The sequence below is a fragment of the Ambystoma mexicanum genome, chromosome 12 (genome assembly GCF_040938575.1).
Source record: "Ambystoma mexicanum isolate Mex_15411 chromosome 12, UKY_AmexF1_1, whole genome shotgun sequence".
Classification (NCBI taxonomy): domain Eukaryota; kingdom Metazoa; phylum Chordata; class Amphibia; order Caudata; family Ambystomatidae; genus Ambystoma; species Ambystoma mexicanum.
Genome location: NC_090936.1, coordinates 969,077,500 through 969,099,244, shown reverse-complemented (window position 1 = coordinate 969,099,244; position 21,745 = coordinate 969,077,500). Strand labels below are relative to the sequence as shown.

At 48.3% G+C, this 21,745-nt stretch overlaps 1 protein-coding gene across 3 annotated transcripts in view; it reads right to left on the bottom strand.

The window, feature by feature from the left end:
• LOC138514148 (src substrate cortactin-like) overlaps positions 1-21,745 on the bottom strand; it is a 524,537-nt gene that overhangs the window by 26,707 nt on the left and 476,085 nt on the right. For all 3 annotated transcript variants that reach the window (XM_069629449.1, XM_069629451.1, XM_069629450.1), the window contains one exon: positions 21,302-21,370. In XM_069629449.1, coding sequence (XP_069485550.1) covers positions 21,302-21,370 — 69 coding nt within the window. The remainder of the gene's footprint in view (positions 1-21,301; positions 21,371-21,745) is intronic.

Sequence of the window (21,745 nt, the reverse complement as noted above, 5' to 3'; positions counted from 1 at the left end):
AGGCCTGCAAAACTGCTGTTTCCCCTTGTATTATGACTGGCCCTGCGGTCACGCAGTCCAGTCCGACCATCGCTGGGAGCACTCAGCACACACGTTGCCATGGACGGCTGCGGGCTGGCTGACGAGCACACAGGCCAGCCCGAGGACTTGCTGGGGGCACCCAGCCGACATCTTAGTTGCTGGGGTAACCCGTTGTCCGTGGTCACACGTAATCACACCACTGTCGTGGTCACACGAATTGACCATGGCCTGGGGGTACCCAGGCCAACACACCCGGATTTGCCCAGCAGGGGTGTAGGGTTTTGCGCGGGTCCCCCGAACCGCGGAATAATGTACGTGGGAGCCGGGGATTCGTGCGACCACTTTATTCCTCCTTCAACTCGACCCTGCCTTTTTCGTCCCGCCCCCTCCCTGCCCCAACGTCACTTCCCTGCCCGGGAACTGAGACCGCAACGGCGGTCTGCCCACACAACGATGTGGGCGGGCTGCATAGCCCTACTTAACAATCCGACATCTCCCCCCTTTTTAAACAACCACATGTCTCTGTATAACTTACTCCATTTCTTCTATGAGTCTCTGGAGCTTGAAGCGACTTCTCTGAGGGCGACCTCTGCTGCCCGGTGTATGCTCATCCTGACCCGGGGGTGTTGACCTGTCCTCGCCTTCTGAGGACTCACTCTCCTCCACATAATACCTGTCAAGGGCGATGTCATCTTCGCTGTCGGCTTCTTGATGTAAGGTATTATCCGTGGAGCGCCTCTTGGGTTTGAAATGCGATATGTTTCTTGTGATGGAGGACTGGTCGGTCCTCTGGGCCGTGATCATTGTGCCTTTCTTTTGCGTGACCGTCAGCGGTTCCGGTGCAAACGTGGCGTCCTCCTTGCGCTGTTTCGGTTGCCGTAGCCACACTTGGTCTCCCACTTCCACATTCGACTCCTGTGCTTTTCTTTTGTGATCCGCCATGTCCTTCATCTTGGCTTTAGCGGTGTCATCCTTGCTTCTGGCCTCTGTTTCCAGGGGCGTGGCTTCGGCTGCGCGGGCATCCTCTGGCAGTCGTGTCTGTACTGGCCTGCGGAACATCAGGTCAGCGGGGCAGACGCCCGTTGTACTGTGGGGGGTGTGGCGATAGTCCCGGAGAAACTGGTACAGTGCTTGTTCAAAAGGTTTGTGGAGGAGGGTCGCTATTTGCAGAGTTCTCTTGACGTTGGCCATGAACCTCTCAACCATTCCATTGGCCTGAGGCCATCGCGGGGTTATCTTCCTATGGTGGAAGCCCATGTACTTCGCGAAGTTTTCGAAGTCTGTGCTCATGAATTGCGCTCCGTTATCAGATTTGATGATCCTGGGTATCCCATATGTGGACAGCATGCGATCTAGTGCCGGGATGACGCTGGTTGCCGCTGTGCTATTGACGATCTGTGCGTCCGGGAATCGTGAGTGTTCATCTATTAGCACTAACACATATGTGCCATTCCTTAGGGGTCCAAAGAAATCCACCGCCAGTTCTTCCCATACCTTTTCCGGTAGTGGCGACATGTGGAGTGGGTTTGGGTGCGGGGGCGGTGCTACCTGTGCACACGTTGTGCATTGGCCTATGATTTCCTCAACCATCGAGTCCAGTTTGGGGAACCACACTTTTTCCCTCAGTAGTCTCTTGGTGGCCACCACTCCCCGGTGGCTTTCATGTGCTACATGGATCGTTCTGGTGCGTAGCGATTTCGGAAGGAGTACTTTGCACCCTTTGAGTATTACTTGATCGTCGACGATGGAAAGTTCGTCCCGGACCTGGTCTATTAGTTTGACGTCTGCTCGGACCTCTTCCGACTCGTGCTGCGCCTGTTGACGCATGTGCGCCCTTCTGTCTGCTTGTATGCAGTGACGCACGATGCGTAGAGCCGGATCTTGTTCCGAGTGTGCGATGATGTCTGCCCAACTGACTGGTAGTGGTTGTAGATGATGCACTACGTAATTGAGATATTCGTCAGCGATGGATGGGCGTGGTGTGGCCGGGCCGATCGGGTGACGTGATAGATAGTCCGCGGGATTGTCTTCTTTTCCCGGCCTGTGCTTGATGACGAATTTGTAATCCTGCAGTCTTAGGCCCCATCTGGCTATTCTGGGCGGCATGCGTGATTTGGGGTCTCCATATATTGTGATCAGTGCCTGGTGGTCGGTGATGATGGTGAACTCCTTGCCATATACGAACAGATGAAAATACTCGCATGCCCATACCACCTTTTCCGCTTGGGAGTATGCTTGTTCTGTCGGGGTTAAGCTCCTACTGGCGTATGCGACCACGAATATGTTTGTCGGTTCCAGCGGGTCAACTTGCGTTAGTATGGCGCCCAAACCCACGGGGCTGGCGTCCACTATCACTTCGGTGTGTCTTTTGGCGTCGTAGTACGCCATGTCTTCAGCTTTGGAGATGGCATCACGGATCGCCTCGAATGCCTTTTGACAGTCCGTGGACCAGGTGTATGGTTGATCCTTGCGCGTTAGGAGGCGCAGCGGGTTACTGATGGTTGCGTAGTCCTTTAGGTATCTGGAGCAGTAGCTGGCCAGTCCTAAGAAAGATCGAAGTTCCGTCGTGTTCGTTGGGGGTGTAGCTGAGTTGAGTGCCGCCACCTTCTCCGGGTCTGGTCGCATCCCTTTGTCGGAAAATATGTGGCCGAAAAATCGTAGGGAGCCCTTCCCGAACTCGCATTTGGATTTGTTGAGCGTTAGTCCTGCCTCCTGCAGTGCAGCACACACTCTGTGGAGAGCAGTGTCGTGCTCTTCCTGCGTCTTTCCAAAAACGAGGACGTCGTCTGAGTAGTTTAGGCAGTTGGGTACGTGCCTAATGACTCTGTGTATCTCCTCCTGAAATATTTCTGCGGCGGAGGATATCCCGAAGCTAAGTCTCTTATATTGAAATAGACCCAGGTGTGTAACAAATGTCGTGATGTACCTGGATTCAGGCTCGATCTCAATCTGATGATAGCCTTTGGTGAGGTCCAGTTTCGAGAAGACCTGGGCCCCATGGAGCAGGTGTATCATGTCCGTAATTCTGGGCGCCTGGTGTCTTTCCCTTTCGATGGCCACGTTGGCCCTCCTCATGTCGACACACAGGCGTATCGATCCGTCCGGTGATTTCTTGGGGACGGGGACGATGGGGGATACCCATGGAGTGGGTCCTGAGACAGGTTCAATAACGTTGAGTTTAATCAGTTTGTCCAGCTCCTCCTCGACTTGGCGTTGTATATTTATCGGAATGCCCCTGTAGTGTTGTGCTACGGGCGGTATCTTTGGGTTTATGTGCAACTGTACCTTGCGATGCTTTAGTTTTCCTAGGCCTTTGAACAGGTTGGGGAATGTTTGCTCGATGGCATCTGGTCTGGCAAAGTATTTATGGGCCATTAACTGATATAGGATGTGCACTAAACCCATCTCAACGGCAGTCTTGAAACTGAGAATGCACCCGCTATTGGCTTCCGTCTTCAAGATGTGTAGCGTGATTTTTGCGGCGTGCGATTTGTGCACGCACCATGCTGATATGGTTCCTTTGCATGGCAGCGGGGTCGTGGCACCGTAGGGGTATATGTCCACTGTCGCCTTTCGGATTTTTGGGGGGTTGGGGAGCGAGTTGTACGCCTGTTCACTTATGATATTGACAGTTGCCCCCGTGTCTATGAGGAATTGTAACGGTGTGTTGTTTACTTGAAGCTGGAGCGTTGGGCTGTGCTGGGTGGCTGTGGCATTGTTGAGAGCCCACACATACCCTTTTTTCCGTTGATCCTCCTCTGAAGATTGGGACTCACTGCCTGATGGGGATCTCATCTCGATGTACCGGACGAACCGTCTTCTTTGCGATTGCCTCGATCCGTCCGGGGGCCTTCTGTCGTCTCTGGTGTATGCGCTCCTTCGTGGTTTTTCTTCTCTCCTGGGTCCCGGCTGGTCTTCCTCACCTCTGCCTGCTGGTGGGCTGTGTCGCGAGCTTCTCCTTCTCTCTAGGTGTCTCGTTTTGCTGGGTCCCTGCCCCGGTGGATTTTTGCAAACGGCTCTGTAGTGGTCCATTCCGCCACATGCGGCGCACTTTTGTCCAAGTGCAGGGCAGTCTCCTGCGTGCGGATACTCGAATCCGCATCTGTAGCACGTGGCGTCCGTTCCTTTCCCACTCTGTGAGGGGGCCGTGTATAGTTTATTGATGGACTCAGCGGTCGGTGGCGGGTGTTGAATAGTGACCTTGCCTAGGCTGTCGAGTTGCGACTCCACTGCTGCTTCCATCCTGGCAAGTGCAAGGATTTCCTCCAGGGACCTCTGTTTCTGGAGAAGCTGTTTCCTGAATGGCTGTGAGATGCATCCCGCTATCACTTGAGATCTTAACGCTTCATTATTAGAGTACTTATGGAACTCACAGTACTTTAGCTTGATGCGTAGACGCATCACGAAATTGTCGAGGGATTCCCCTTTCTCCTGTCGCGTGGTGTGAAAGACGTGGCGCTCGTAGTCAATGTTTGTATGGGGCGTGAAGTATTCCGATAATTTTCCATGTAGTTCCGCATAGGTGACGGTGTCTACGTTCATTAGTTCGCCTGCAATATCCCTGACAGCGGGGCCTACTGTCATGAAGAGGGTATTTTTCAGCATTGCGTTGTCTGTCAATCCTATTGCCCCCGTGTAGAACTTGAAATCCCTGAGCCATATGACCCATCTGGGTCCTAGGTTGGAAGTGTCTCTCACATCAAATGGGCCCGGTAGTGGTAAGTTATGGGCAGCCGTACCTGAAGTCGGTGCCTGTTGATTTCCATCGTGCGCAGCTCCCGAACCATCTGACGAGGAGGCTACGGGGCTTGCTGGGCCTGACATGGTCGCTGTGCCTGTCGCTCCGTGTGACAGTGTGCCGCCTCTTGGCTGGCTGTAGCTTGCCCTTGTGATCTGCACAGGCTGGTGCGTGCCGGCGGTGCCTCGTGGCTATGGGTAGCCTCTTTGCCGGCTCTGGCGTGGCTGGTGCGGCTCTGGCGTGGCTGGTGCGTGTGCTGGCCTTGCAGGTCTCGAGTACAGGAGAAGAAAAAAAAATGTATTTTTTTTTTTTTTTCTTCTTGAGGCCCCCCTCAGGGCCTCCCGCTGATCGCGTGTGGGATTGGGGGAGGGGGGGCGGGACCCTGGCGACTTGCCTCCGGGCCTGCGCGTGCTTTTGCAGGCACACCCGCTCCCTCGCGGCTCCTGACGCTGCGGCCGCCCGTGACTGCGGCCTCAGCTGGCACTGGGAGGTGCGCCACGCCGCTCGACTGCGGACCTCCGCGGAGCTTTTGTGGCGTTGCGCCGAAGCGCCTCACCCGCTCTCCTGCGGGTTCGTGTGCTCCTCATCGCCAGTTGTTGGGTTTTGCGCGGGTCCCCCGAACCGCGGAATAATGTACGCGGGAGCCGGGGATTCGTGCGACCACTTTATTCCTCCTTCAACTCGACCCTGCCTTTTTCGTCCCGCCCCCTCCCTACCCCAACGTCACTTCCTTGCCCGGGAACTGAGACCGCAACGGCGGTCTGCCCACACAACGATGTGGGCGGGCTGCATAGCCCTACTTAACAATCCGACAAGGGGCACCGGCACACAGCTGCAGAGTTGTCTGGCAGGGGATCTGCTGGACGTGGGTTACATCAGGGACAGCATTGGCCCTGTCTGGGTAGAGGGCCCTGCAGCAGAAGGCTCTCTGCCTGCCACGCAGCTCCAGCAGCGCGCTACAGCAAAAGACACACAGCAGGCAGGAGTCAGTTTACGCCGACAGACGAGCAGGAACTGGCTTGTCCTTTTTATTCTTTTAGTCACATGGTCCCCAACATGAGAACTTAGCACGAGCCCTGGGAGGGACTCATTCCCTCAAAAGGGGTGGCACACCACACCTTGTGACTGGTACTTCATTTTTGCGTGTGACCGGCACCTTGTATCTTCTCCATAAACTGCTGCCTATCCGACCATCCGTCCCGACCTCAGTCACCTGGCAAAATGAGCCCAGGCAGCATTCTTCGCTACTTGCGGCCATTGAAGTGATGGAACACATCATCATTCTCTCCCCATCCGCCGTGATGAACGGACCTGCAATACAACACATTTGGCCCTGCAAAAGGCCCGGCCCACCACCTGCCGCAACGCCAAACATTATTCCTCCTCCAACCATCGAGGACGGCAGACCTCCTCCGGTTCCTGTCGCCAATCTTGTGAAGGCAGGGGCATCCTCCATATGCCGATCCTGGATGCCTTCCCCACTCGCTCAACCAGGCCAGCAAGCTCCTGAGGACCGCATCCTGGTTGGTCTTCACCACAGCCGGCTCACGCCCTGCCGGCACTTGCACCACCTGGCCGGTAAATCGGGACCCAGCCCAGGCATACCTCGAGCCAGGTCCCTCTGCCCCTTTGCTGGCTGGTTGTAGCCCGTCCACTACTCTCTTTTTAAATGACCGGGAGCTCTTCCCAAGATAGACCCTGCTGGAAACACAGCTAAGTAACTTGTGGGTTTATTCTGTCCAGTTGTACACCAGTAGTTTAAGTGTAGATACTGACACACAGACACTGGCGAATCCATACACCAAGCTAGCTTCCACCAACTGCCCTTGACAGAGCACTCACTCAACCAGCCACCAACATTCCAAAGAACCTTCCACGCACCAGCTTCCAAAGACGTAATGTGCATGGGCAGTCCAGCACATTACTATATATCTATTCTCAAAACACAAGTGTGTTCAGTGGCAAAATCTGCATTATGGGGCACAGTCATCATGGGTGTGATCTGATCTTATAATGGCAACTAGCATCATTGGGTAAAGCCATTATAAGTGTGTCCTTACGATGGAAATGGTGGCATTATTGGGCAAAGTCATCATGAGTGTGTTCTTACAGTGGCACTACTTCCATATATTGACTCAGCCAGCATGAACATGTCTTTGTGCAGTAGCCACTGATAAAAGTGTTCAAGTATGTTCTTACAGAGGCAATGCTGGCATACATTGTGGGAATACACATCATCAAAAGTAGTTTAAAATTCGTCTGTCCAATGATTTTCATTTCTTTCCTTGCAGAACCGAATGCAAATTACATGACTTTTACCAGGTTATCACAAAATGTGTGCCCTAAAATGCACCATTTTAATGTATTATTTAAAAAGATGTCTCGGGGAAGACACCTGCCAAACCCCTCTGGGTTTCTTTGGGCTCCCTCGCAACGCTCGCTGGAGGCATTACTGGGCAATATTTCCACCTTCCAATGAAAGAATTCACCAGCTACCACTGGAAATGCCCTCTAAAAAGAAAAGACTGCCCAGCGCCTTCGCAGCTTATTGTACAGAATCACCCTGGTAAGCAAACGATTTGAAATCCGGTAACAGACTCTCAAATCTGAATATTCACTATCCACTGCAAAACGAACACAAATGTCAGTACATTGAGATAAAGTATTTGCACTTTAAGAGCAGGGCCAGCTGTGTCTGAACCTCTTTCTGTGGATGAAGCTCTACTGCAACCCTGAGGCGGAAGGAGGGACTGCAACAGTGGGTGTTCTCCTAGGTTTCTTGTATGTCAATAGGAACAATAACTGGAGCATGTGATCAAAAGGGGCAGTACAGTGTAGCATTGCAGTTAGCAGGGCAAGTGGATCAATCATTTGCAACCCTCTTCACCACACAGCAATTCTGCCTTGAAAGCACATGTGAGCTTCTGTGCAAATATGCTTCTTCTCTGTTCAGACGCAAGACAGTTAGGAGCAATCTAAATGAGCTTGAAACCCACAGTTACAGATGGCATAAAACAACACTGATGCACAAAGCACACACCCCGACCGACACACAATATGCACATAGCATATCGGATGCGCGTGATTCATGGTCTTAGCGTAAGGGCACACATTCTTACACCTTAATGTCATTAAAGGCAGACCACATGCCCATATATGTACCTCCCCTACTAGATTTCTCGTACATCATTTTCTTTTATATGGACTGGGTCTGTTAGGCAATAATCCAATCACCGCCCATTGGTTTCCTTTCAGTCTTTCAGAGCATCCGAATGTGCCTTTGCACTGCATGTGCCTCCCCCCCCTTGTTAAAGACTGGCACTACCTCAATTGCCGTCAGGCATAGTGATCATAGCCGCCTATCCTTCGCAGCCCCCCGCCCTCTCCTACTCCCCCCTTTTCCTTATGTCCATTAGCACTTACTCTTATCATTTCTCCCATGACCTTTGATAACAGCTTGTCTGTCTCCCCCCTTCCCTCCTTGTCTTTTCCTCCCACTCCCCCAGCACTATTCTGAATCGTCGTTTCACCTTTTTATGATAGTCGCCTGTTTTGTTCCTCTCCTTCTCCCTCACTCCTCACCCCCCTCCTTCCCTTCACCCTCCTCTTGTATACTCATGCACTACATCAATTGTCGTCAGGCATAGTAATGTTACTGCTGGTTTTGTCTCATTTTTCCCTTCCCCTCTTCTGCTTAATTGTTCCTTCCACTATCTGAATGTCATCAGGCTGATTATGATAGTTATTTTCTGCATTATGAATTGTTTCAAGGACTTGCAAGAATGTAATTGTATTCTCCCATGTTCCCATCCCTCCTTGAAGTGTTTTGAAACACGTTGTGTATAGGTGCTATACAAATATACAATCAATTCAATTAAATTCATGTAGAGTTCTTGGGACCCAACGTGTCATCCTCCCATAAGGAGATGATATAATCCATCAAACCTAAGTGTTACAGCTCCAGTTCTCTATACAAGCTACTGCCAGGCACTAAGTCAAGGCTATCTAATATGTCAGTCCAAAACCTCCTGGACGTCACAAAGTACCGCAGCATATCAGCGCCAACAGGTTTTGACGTCTAAGAGTCCCTGTTCCCACATATCACCATCAAGGGGAAGGACTGAGGGGCGTGAAGAACATTTGGTAGAAGACACATGTTTATGGCATTCGTTTTTGCCTGTTTGCTAAATTCAGTGTTCTCATTTTCTGGCTATCAACTTCCAGTTTCCCTACCACCACTTGAAAATGTTCTAAAGTCTCTTACAATTTTCACAACCAGGGTTCTTCCCCCTCCACAGACCATTTCCCAGCGTACAAAGTCGATGTTGCAGGTGATGGCTGACAGAGGGAGGGCATGGGACTTCTGCCACTTTATTTTGTGTCGGGCTACTCTGCCAAAACTAAACAGGTTCTCCCCCAGCAGACTACATGTAACGCTCGAAGCGCCATGTCCTCTGCATACACTAGCGTCTTATGTTGCTGAACCCCACAAGTAAGACCACGTGCTGCTTCATGTTGACTAATATATATGATAAGATATGGCATCTTTACCGCGCCTGAACACAAGTGTTTCTATACGGCGAATGACTTTGATGCTATATAGAAAAAGAAAAGGCGCGAGTCTACTGTGCCCCAAAGGGAAATTCAATTGACACACATCCATTTGCCCAAGTCCTGGCCACAGCACCGTCAATGAGCACATGTACATTCCGGTGATGCACTATTCAGATCCAAATGTGTGCAGTGTAAATTCTAAATATGTCTAGCCACTTGGGCCTCTCTCCCTTGGTGTTCTGCACAAATTATTTTCTCGACCTCACTCTAGAGCCGATGCTCAGTTTGTTCAAGCGATCCTCAGAAACCCCTTAAACCAGGGGAGTTTAATCCATCAACCCATTTTTCTATACATTAGTGCTTGGGAATCTCCCACAAGTATGGAGGAACGGGGATGGGATGTGGGAGAAAGAAAAGGTTGGCCACCGTAGTGACAAGCGTACTCCTGGTGCATGGCCCCATTTCCTCCATACGCCCCCACGCCGTCCCCTCTAAAATCGTTCCCATTAACTGCTAATATGTCTATTTGGTGATCGAAAAGGATTGAAGGGTGGGACTCAGGAGGGTGGGGCTAGAGCCATGTGCCCTGGCCCCATTTAAAGATAGAAGGGGGACAGTGTTTTGTGGATGCTGCCGGCGGGTGAGCCGGTCCCGTCCCAGGGGACGCTGTGTCCCACAAGTACGAAGGAAAGGGCACTATGGACAGGGAGTACGTTGGTCACTGCGGTAACTTTTAAAATATTTATGTTGTCTTTCTAGGGGGGTCTTGCTCACTAATAAAGGTATTGCAAAATGTTAAATAAATAAATAAATAAATAAATATGTCCAGTTCACCCCACTGAAAGCCTTCTCTGCAAAAACAGAGGAGCCAGACTTGTGTGACATTAGAAAGCCCAGTCACCAGGGACACCCGAAGGTATGTCCGAGCTTGTGGGGCCCATTTCAAAATGATGTTTGGGGAGCTCTTACCTACAGCTGGGGGGTCCCTTCTGAGGCAAGTGTGGGGTGCATATATTATAATGCAGAGATCAAGGAATTAATTGTGGTGCTGAGCGCATGCAGATGACCACAGACAGGCTTACTGGCCTCTCCACACAAGAAAGAACAGCAGCCAGTGGGGAGCAGAAACACGAAGGACCTCCTTTTGCTCATTTACATAAACTGTAACGTCGTCAGCAGCTCCTTTTGCCCTCCCATTTGCACTCTGCAGTGCAAAGTGAGTAAACGCTGCCTGGCATGCTGGCATGCCAAGCATCGTTTACTTTTGTTTGTTAGCGCTGCTTGCTATGCCTGCAGGCGGCACTCACAATTGAAATGAAACCCTTCCCAACATTTGAGCATGTCACGGAGGGTTTCATTTCAATTGTGAACAGTGCTTACACGTGTTCATTCCCCAATTGAAATTAAACGCTCCCGGTTTAATTGTAATTGTACACGCTCCCTGTCATGCCTGCCATGCTTGCATGGCAGGCAGCGTGTACAATGGATCCCTATGGGGTCCGCCTACTTTAAGCTGGTGCATAAAGTAGGCGGACTCCACAGGGACACCAGCAGATGCTGGTGCATTTGTTTGGCGGAGAGGAAGAACGTGGCGGAAACGCAAGTTGCGTTCTGCCTCTCCTCTACGCCATAACAATGATTGACTATGAGCCATAATGTAAATGCAAGGCGTAAAAGGTTTTTGCACCTTACATTCACGTTACGGCTCATATAAAGATGAGCCCATAAATGTCCACTGAAAAGCTATTCATCTTTCTTTGTCACCAAGATGCTATCTTAGTCGAAACCCGAGTAAAAATGCAATGCGGTTATCAGAACACAGCTGGACACTGCAAGGCCTGATGGTGGTAATGGCCTGAGGGCACCAGAAAGGCCAGATAGAAGTAATGGCCTGAGGGCGCCAGCAAAGGCATCCCGTAACATGCAAGCTGAAAAGTGCACATTTAATGTACTGAAATAACAAAGGATTTTGATTTGTGCTAAGATTCCCAACATGGGGGCAGCACCTTGGGCTCGAGTCCGGTTTCACATGACAAATCTGCAAGGCCCTGGCGTCGTCCCTGCCGATCACATCAATAAGATGCCTAATGTTATATTAACCATATCTACCCTTGCCTGCGAGTCGTGTGATTTCTGACTTCACATTATTTTAGCCTACTAGCAAATATGTTAAACAATCCCTTAACACCCACATTTATAAGTGAAATCGGGCGATACCTCCCACGCCTACTATGGCCTCTGTCGCTTCGGTGTTGGCATAATCAGGACATTTTTCATGGAATCAAAAAGTTGTTCTCTCTCCAGTAGGCCAGAGGAGAATAGACATAGCACAGGAGAAAGTGCATGAGAAAGGCCACAATAAAACTCAACAGGGTGGCTGTTGACCCCTGGAAATGTGCCAATTTTTTCTAATAATACCAATTCTTATATAACGCGAGCTCACCCAAGTGCATCAAACCGCTGTAATACCAGTTGATATCATTGCCCACTGCGTGGTACTCAATTTAACGACCTAAGAAGGATGAAAGGCTGAGGAGGCCCCCACTGGGATTCGAACCTGCATCAGCAGGCTACGCACAGATGTCATAAACGAGCACGGAGCTCACAATAATATCGGACCGACTTTCAGCTGTTCAAGAGCTATTGGCACTTCCTCTACACTGATCCTCTCCTACAAATTCCCACAGCTCACTGCAACCTTTATATACATATTCCTTTATTGAAGTACTGCTTTACTGTATATTTGTGTGTAGCCCGTATTTCCTGCTCAGAGTACAGCCATCCAGAAGAGCTGTCCATCTAATGCAATGGTCTTCAAACTGTGTAGGCCTGGGACCCCCGAGCAAAATGTGGGCAGGCCGCCCCCCCCAAAAAAATGCAAAATGCCTAGCAAGTCCAAATGGCTATGAACTATCGCGCGCCGTCACTGCACCCTACTCCCAGTATAGTGCCTGGGCACCCCCACCTGGGCACCCCCACCTGGTCACCTGGTCACCCCCATCATAGTCACTGGACTCCCTCATCCCACTCCTAGCCCAGTCCTGGTGCTCTCCCCACCACACCACAGACCCTGGGTTCTCCAAAACCTGCTCCCACCACTATCCCATGGCTCCCGCCCATCCTTCTCCCGCCACAGTCCCTGGCCAGTGGTGGCTGGTGAATTTTTTAGGTAGAGAGGCATAAACATTTCTACCAGATATGGCATAGCAAACAACTGCAGCGAAGGAGCCCAAACCAATTAAGGGAGCTTCGGGGAGTCCCCCCCCCGTGAATTGTTTTTAAATAATAAGTTAAAATATGCAATTTTAGAGCATACTTAAAAAACAGAAATGGCTAGAAAAGCCAAACAGTAATCAATTGGCGCTTGGGGGTCACAGGGGGCAGGCATGATATTTGTTACTGGACATCTATGATAGATGTCCAGTAAAAAGATACCATCCCTGTCCCCTGGGCCCGACAGTGCCCAACACAATCAACATGATTGTGTGTATGCAAGGCACTAGGGCGCTAAGGGGGAAAACATGGCATTTTTGGCTGGACATCTATGATAGATATCCAGTAAAAAAAAAAAAATACATCTCTGTCCCCTGGGCTCTACAGCGCCGCAGAAGGAGAGCTGATTTTGGCAGGTGGGTAGGGGGATTGTGCAATAAAGTTGGTTTTTTAAAATGTCTTTGTTGTACAACCCTCCTTTCCCCATCTACTCCCCACTCGCCAAAATCAGCTCAATGGACCAAAACAAACACACACATACATTCACAAAGCAATCACTCTATCATTCACACAAGCACCGATCACCATACACTCACTCATAACACAAGCATACATGCATCCATACACATATTTAAATAAAAAAGAAATTAACATAGACATACCTCCTGCAGGGGCCTGCATGTGGTGCTGAAACGCCCCGCTCCAGGCTGCTCTGTCCGTATGTGTGAGGAGGTGCAGGAGCTCTCCCTCGCACATACAGACATGCAGTGCCCCAGCCTGCATTTCCAATGAGCTGTGCAAGGATGGCGAAGCAAAACTCCCCTAGCCTTGCATGGCTCAGTGAGCATGTGCGGCTGGGGAACAGAACTGAACTGTCAAAGGGAAACGTTGTTTCCCTTTGACAGTTCAGCCAGCCCAGGAATACACCCTCAGGTGGAAAAAAGCAGCTGAGGGAGTGCTCAGTGTTTCTTTCACTGGGCTGGCTCCTCAGCTCCTCCATAATCGGTGAGAGGGCCACTGGGTGGACGCCACCTCATCCATTATGGATAAGCCACCAGGCTTGGACTGGCCTATAGGGCAATAGGGCAATGCCCGTACCAAAAATGCAAAATTCTAGTGTGGGCCAGTCAAAATGGGCCACTGTTTTGGCCAATGTGGGCCAGTTTGATGAGTTACTTCACTATGCAGTTAGTAGTTTTGACCATTGTTGTTGAATAAATATTTTTTTAAATATCACAATTTGCTCACATTTTAACAAAAAAACGCCCCCTTGGGTACCATTCAAATAGTCTGTGACTAAAGGAATGAATATCCATTTTCAACTGCAGGACACTTTTTCATTGATGCCTGAGACAGTGGTATGCTCCAGTCCAACCATGTGAGCCTCCACTGCCCCACATTTTTTTTTGTACACATTTCATGATGGGCTCTTGTTAAGGAGAATTCTCAAAAATGTGCTAATTCCCTTCACCTTAGAGACCCCCAGCAACTTTGCTGGATTTTGAGGACTTTATTTTCTTTACCTGGAAAGAGTGTGAGCCTTTTTTCCCACTCTTTCGTGAATTTTGATGTGTGTTTTACTCTTGAGTTATTTGATTATGGAGTTTTAAGATAACTCCACAGGCATCTTTTCATGTGTGGTACACAGCACCCTCAGTGCAGTGACACAGGGATGTCTTTTTAGACTTCCCAAAGGTTTAAATAGCTTCTCTGGGATACACTACTGTTTCCCATAGAATGTAAGGTTAAATTGACTTTACTAGTCTTTTTAAATTCCTAGACCCAGCACACACTATCTTCCTATAGAGGCTGGAGGGGTCACCTAGTATCCCCTATGTCTAGAAACTCCTGTAGCAGTCAAATGCTACCCTTTTCTATCGAAATGGCTGGTGGCAGTGGTTTTACAACAAACTACCATGATATTTCCCGACCGCGCACGCCGGTAGCTAAAAATCACAGGAGCCATGTGTTTCAAGATGGCGCCTTAAGCCCCTTTGTTTAAACACGTCCCGGTCTTCCTTTTATGCCATTTCTTTTTGGAAAGGTCCTTCTAGTGTTTGTCTCTGTGCCCCAAACCAGGTGTGGTCCCTTTGTTTCCATGCCTTTGGCGGGCTTCAGGACTGAAGACCCCCTCTGGCGTCTGAGTGTCTGGGGTGGGCAGGAAGTGAGGGAGGTGCCCGAAACTCCTTGTGCTTAGTCTCGTAGGAGACCAAATTGCACTCTGGCGTGATTGGCTGGCTGACTGTCTGACAAGGACAGCCACACTGCTTGGTGAGTGGCAGCTAGGCCGGAATGAATGGGAGAAAACTGTTTCAAAGGCGAATCTTCAGGACTGGAAAGCAAAGTCGACCACTAGAACGAAAGAACCGAAGACGAGCTGGAAGAGGACAGCTGCTGCAACTCCTGGACCGTTGGTTTGTCCGGTGAAGCCCTGCTGCAGGTCTGAATCGCCAAAACTCATTTCGACAGAGAAGCCCCTTCAAGGACGACTTCTTCCTTTGAGTTGGTGGGACCAATCAACTCCTAAGCCACCTAGATACCATTCTTGAAGCTGGTTAGGAATAACCAGTGGGAAGGACACCAGTTTGTGTGCTTGAATTACAGCTACTGGAACTGAAGTGACTCCATTTTGTCAGTGTTTTCCAATGATCCCGTGCAGTGCAGGAGTCCCCCGACGTCCTCCCTCTTGTCCCCACGACTGAGGCTCAGGAACAGTGAGATCTGCAGGAACTGCCAGGAACCAATGTCTTCAGCTGCATCTTTTGCTTCATATTAAGGTACTGTGCCAACCCGATTGACAGAACGCCTCTCTCACGGTGAAAGTTTGTGGAACTTTGCCAACTTGCAGGCATAATCAGCTTGTGACCCAACAAATGATTCTTTTTCGTACAAACTACTTCTGAGAACTTTGGCAAAGACGTTACCGTTTACTTCAAGAACTGCTCTTTCCTATCCAAGACACTAGCCCATTGACTTTGGCCTAGGCCTATTGAAGTGAATTGAGTCCTCTAGTGAACTAAAACTATTTGCACTGCCTAAGAAAGTATTTGTGATCTATTCTGCTAACTTGTACCTTTTTACTCCCATTCAAGGTAACTGAAATGCCACTTTGCTCTTATTTCAGGGGAGCCTAATTTGTTTAGAAACTTATTGGGTTGATATTGAAGTGTATTTGTGTATATTATTAAGTTGCCTCCTTCTAGTGAATGTTTTCTAAATGATTGTGTAATAAATTAATAAGTGTTTTACCAAGAAACCTTGAGTGTAAGTGTCTACTTGAACCACTGTGATTGTAAGACCTCTGTGTAACCTCTTGTACTGCTCATATTCCCTCTTGAGATCAGCCTGGCTGCTCAGCTCGCTACCACAAAACTGTGTAGTACAGACTTATACCAAAGGTTGGTTTTGCTTACACCTGTAGTCCTAATTGTATGTGGTGGTCCCAGAGGGTATTGCATGCAATTCTGCCTAACAGCCCTTGCGCCCCCCTATTGCCCTCCAGGTGCGCCCCAAAGTTTGAAGACCTCTGCTCGAATGTGACCGAAAAGTTAGGACTGACAGGAAAGGAGCTGCAAAGTGTGAAAGGGGTAACACTCGTGAGTGGGCGGAGCCAGTGCTATTACGCAGCTATGCTTTGTCCTCTATGCTCCTCTGCTCCAGTACTGTCCTTTAAGAGGGTATGCCAGCTGTTGCACTGAAGGCACGGATATGTAAGTATAAATGTGGATACCCAGATAGAAGCCAACAGACAAGCAGATACACACAAACACCTGCAGACACAGAAAATCAAAAGATGCACACAAACACATGCGGACATAAGTACATTACTGTAAACCAGAGGTGTTGCTAGGATAGGGAGGGGGTGCTGGGGAGGCTGAAGCCCCAGCTCTTTTGGTTGTAGCCCTGGATAGAAGCGCAAGGGCTACAACCAAAAAGCTAGCTATCCCCGAGTCGTGACATTAGCGTAGCCCCGCGTCTTTTCTAGACCTAGCAACACCCCTGCTGTAAACGTACACAATTCAAACAAAAGGGACATCCTTGGCAAGCTCTGATATATCATGTAATAAGCTAACTCTATGAACAAGGATCAGGGAAGGATTTCTTGTATATTGGGACCGAGCGTATCATTGGTTGCAAACAGTCTGCAACCCAATTCTCTGTTTATGCCACTGGGACTATCTCTTGGTGCTCAATATCTTCTCAATGTGTTCAATATTGTTATCGAAGGGCAGATCTCTTGCAGGACCCCACGCACATTGTGACCCAACTAGATTTCCCCTTCACGGATATGTGCAGGCTCAAATGGCTCTTCAACATATTTTATAACAACATTAATTGGGCTGTATCATTTTGTTTGCATAGTTGTATAATATATGCATATAGCAATGATATGAACAAAATGCCAAAGGCAAGCTTGAGATATTTGAAGATCGAGGCCGCAAATCAAAATGTCATGCGTGGGTCAAAAGAGAACAGGATTGTATGTGGGGGTTTTGGCAGTGTTTGAGATGATTCCACCCATGTTTCCAAGTTGGTTGAAACTTACCAGTGAAAACATTTGGTGGGGTAGAAGAGACCCAGTCCCAGTGTTCATGAGTTCTCGGAGGTGTGCACTGGAATAATGGGATCTAAGTGATGTTAACGATTGACAGTTCAGAGAATACTTTTTTTAACAAACCTTTTTTACCCAAAAAATATCTAATTGTTTTATTTTATTTTACATCAGCACAGCAAATAAAGTGCACCTTGCCTCCAGCTCAGTGTCATGTACACTTAAGTATTGTAAATGTCCCATTGCAGTTCTAAATGCCTTCTTTAAAACCCCTTAAGTGCCAGGCTTTTATGCAAGTCTATGCAGAAAGGACGAGCATACTCGTCCTTGGCACTTAAGCGCTGGGCCAGACCGATACTTAAGTTGACATGACACTGAGCTGGAGACAAGGCGCTCTTTATTTGCTGCGCTGGGGGGGGGGGGGATGACCCTTCCATTCTAGATGGAATACACTTTGTGGGCCTGACTCACTGATTTGCACATTAAAACCCCCATGGGCATCACTGCTGAAAATCTAGCTGCAAAATACAAGATTAGCGAGAGGACTGTGATTGATATGCATTGGAAACACAGCAGAGGTGAAGAGCCGGTCAGTGCACAGATTTCCCTTCAGACTCAGCAGATTACCTGTGTGCATGTTTACCTGTTTCTTTTTTAAGCGCTATTGGGCCTCATTACGACCCAGGCGGTAAGGGGTTTACGGCAGCGTAAACAGCGTCGACCCTTACCGCCTGAGTACGAGGTCCCTTAGCGCCATGGCGGATTTAACACCTGCTTTTAGCAGGTGTTGAAATCCATGGCGCTAAGGGACCATGGAGTTAATTACGCCACCGGGGCAAAAATGGGAATGGGGAAGGGTAAATGGGGATTGGGGACTTACCGCCCCGCCAAGGTCGGAATGGGGCGGTAAGTCCGCCAACCACCATGGCGTAAACGTAGTTTATGCCATGGTGGTAAAGTCACGGCCCAGGCGGTAACTTACCGCCTGGGTCGTAATGAGGCCCATTGTCTATATTATTGCAAGAACGTCCTCGTTTTCCTATTACCCGGTTTTGCTGATACCCTCACCTTTTACAGAAAATCCAGGCTTGTTTGTGGGACTCTATAGTAGACCGCAAAGTACTTGACAGAAAAAACTATGATGCAAACACTAACTTTTCGGTTGCCGTTGGTTTGACTGAAGTTGCTTCCTTTGAGCTTATTAGAGATTGTCACGCAAATAGTACACATTAGAAAGTGCCATTCTATTTGTGATTTAAGAAACGCTGGTAGGCTAATAAATAATTAGTGACACCAAACTACTGATGGTTGGGCAGAAGTTGACTTATGCACTTTCCCGTTGCACATAGAACCTTTGCCAGAGCCACAGAGAATGTGCCCAGAGAGTATGCTGAGCCCTCAGGCAAGCCTCTCTTACCACTTATGTACTCTTACGTTAGGTCATATTTCCCCATAGTTGTGGGATTCCGTTCCCCGGAATTTAGCCCACCATTATTTTATTTATTTGTATTTGTAAAGCGCACTAGCAGCCTCCGGGCATTGAGGCGCTGATTAATGATTGAAAACAACGTGATGTACGTGTGTGTGGGCTGCTGATGACAGAGATAGCACTTCTTATTTTAACAGGCTCTTTGTTCAGGCGCCCACCAAACACACCTTTGAGTCAGAGAGGAGCTTGAGGCCGGGCTCAGTGAGGCCCCAGCGGGTGCTGTCAGAATATTGGGGAGGGTGGGGCCCGACGGAGGGGGTGCACCGAAAAATCTTGCACAGGGCACTGGTTCCTGCTTGGAACAACACATTTCTATTTTTACACGGACCTCTGAATCGGGCCCTCAGAGAGAGAAAACCTATGCATGTGTGAGTGGGAGTATGAAACTCATCTGAAGTAGTAGTCAAATAATGGCAAAAGCTTGAAAAAATTATGTATTTATGTCAGCAAACAAGGTACCGACAACTACACTGAGCTTAAGCACCAAACACAAGCATGCATAAGCATGTGAAAAAACAGAAGCACAGATGGATGTCGACAAATTGTAGAAATGCACACGCAAATAAACACACAATCATACAGATTTGCACAGACATGCAGGCGCATAAAAATATGTAGAAACACAAGAACACAAAAACGCACCAAAGAGCACATGCAAATGCGACCAGAGTCAAACAATGGAGATGTATGCAAGGATACAAACACGCAGTCCCCTGCTATTACACAAACATACATGCATAGACACATATACCGATACACAAAACATGCATATACACGCACTCAAGCAGTTACATTCAAACATGCAATCGTGTGCACGTGCACCTATGGCAACACACACATGAACAGCTGCACAAACACTGAGCGCCTGATTCTGAGCTTCATGTAAAATAACAAAAGTTTCATCCCGTGATGGGGTCACACTTTTCTTATTTGGTTCATATTATGTACTTGTATTTATATAGATACAGAATATGGAGCAAATGAGAAAAGTGGTGTTCCGTCACGAAGGGGCACTTCTTATTTTACGTGCAGCTCAGAATCAGGCCCTGAATCGCGTACATAAACAAATCAGGCGTGCACTGTCTTTGAGCAGATTGGGCTCCAGCCTCTCCCCGCCCCCTGAAATATGAGCTGAGGGGCGGGGCTGAAGCCCGTTTAGCTCAATGGTGTTTCATGGAATCGTTTTTTGTTAGTCATAGAAGGGAAAGAATCCTCTTCTAAAAGCTGCGGCTTTAGTGTGTTACTGTGTTCATGAAGATACATGTCTTTGCACAAACCAAGCAAATCTTTAAAGCTGCCTGGCTAACAAAAATCCAATGCACACATCAGCCCCCTCCCCACGGATGCGAGCAAACATATAACAAAGTTGTATGCTCTTTCACATCTGAGGGGAAAGGGCTGAAGTGCACACTTGCTTTTTGTTAGGCAGAGACGTGGTGAAAGCCTTTTCTGAAAGTGGCAGTGTTAAAGGGTGTTGTGTTTTATCTCATAATTTTGTATTTGTATGTATTTGTTATTTATATAGCACCTTACGCCAAGGCGCTGTGCAGAACCAATTTTACAATATAATACAATTAGCAAGTGGATACAATAAAACAATATAACTTACAACAGGACTCAAAATACAATTACGGTTGAAGTAAAAAAAGTTTTTGGGGCAGCACAGAAAATTGAGTACGAATGAATAGACCGCAGAGAGAATGACTGAGTAAGAATGAATAGACTGCAGAGAGAATGACTGAGTAAGAATGAATAGACTGCAGAGAGAATGACTGAGTAAGAATGAATAGACCGCAGAGAGAGAGGGAGAGCATTCCAGTAAAGATGAGCCAGTAGAAAAAAAGAACAAACGAGAGGAAGCACATGGGGGATGAGGCACAGGTGAAAAAAGTGGGTTTGGCAACGAAGAGTATGAGAAGGGATGCAGAAAGAACCAAGAGAAGCAAGATAGGGGCAAGTCCAACAAGAGATTTAAATACTACGCAGAGAAAATTGAATTTAAGTTGAGAGTGGAAAGGTAGCCATCGAAGAGTGGCCAGAGAAGGACGAAATAGAGTCACAAATAGGAACGGAACACAGGAGATGGATAGAGGAATTGAAGATAGATTTAAGAGGAGCTAACTGAGAGACAGGAAGATCAAAGAGGAGTGCAGAGCAATAGAATAATCGAGAGAAGATTAAGTAAGAGATTAGAAGCTTTGTGGCACTGAAGGTGAAGAGATGTCTAACTTTCCGAATGAAAAAGGGATGAAAACAAGAAGAACGAGATGTGATCGAGATATAGTGAGCAAAGGAAAGATTTGTGTCAGGATGATGTTTGCATGTGTGCAATGGGTGTGCATGTACTGTATGTGTGAATGAGTGTGTGTGAATGAGTAAGATTTATGGGGGGCTGGGTGGGCATGTAAATGAGTGAATGTATGGTGAATGGGATGTTTCAGTGAGTGAATGTGTAATTGCGTGGGCGCCTATGTGTAATGCTGGGCTGCTACCAATGGATCTTGGGCCCCATGCCAGGCAACCCTTTGGGTTGAACACAGGGAGCAGAGCCTCTAAGTTTAACACGCCCAGTTTAGAAAGTGCCCCCCCTCCCATCACCAGTTAGCCCCTCCCCCAAATGTAGGTTTTGTTGCGCCCATGAAATAAACTATTACATAGAGGCTGACACCGATACCGAAACTAAGACAAATACAAACACACACACAGAAGAGTGTAACTAAAGAGCTGTTCTTACCGCCTTGGTAATCATAGAGCGCTACAGCTGTTAACCCGCCATCTCCGGCTTCATAGATACTTTCTTCTTCTGAGGAAAAGAAAATGACAAATGAGGCAAAAAATTCAGCAGAAAACCTGGAAAACACTGTCCTAACACAAGATGGAGGCACTGAGAAGATGGGGAATAGTCTCCCCATAGAAAGGGCCATGTATAACACTTCAGACTATTTGAAAATTCTGGAAAGGGACTAAGGGGTTCATGTTCAAGTCCCCGGGAGCACAAAGGTATGGTGTAACTATTTTTCACCTTGCTTGTACAGTCTGGGCGATTTTAATGTTGTTTTGGTGCGGACTGGGAAAGTAAGGGGATATAATTAATTCATTCATTTTTGTAACGTACTTATTACCGCAGATCAGTCTCTAGGCGTGTAAACGTGATCCGAACCTCTGTTCCTCTGCATTG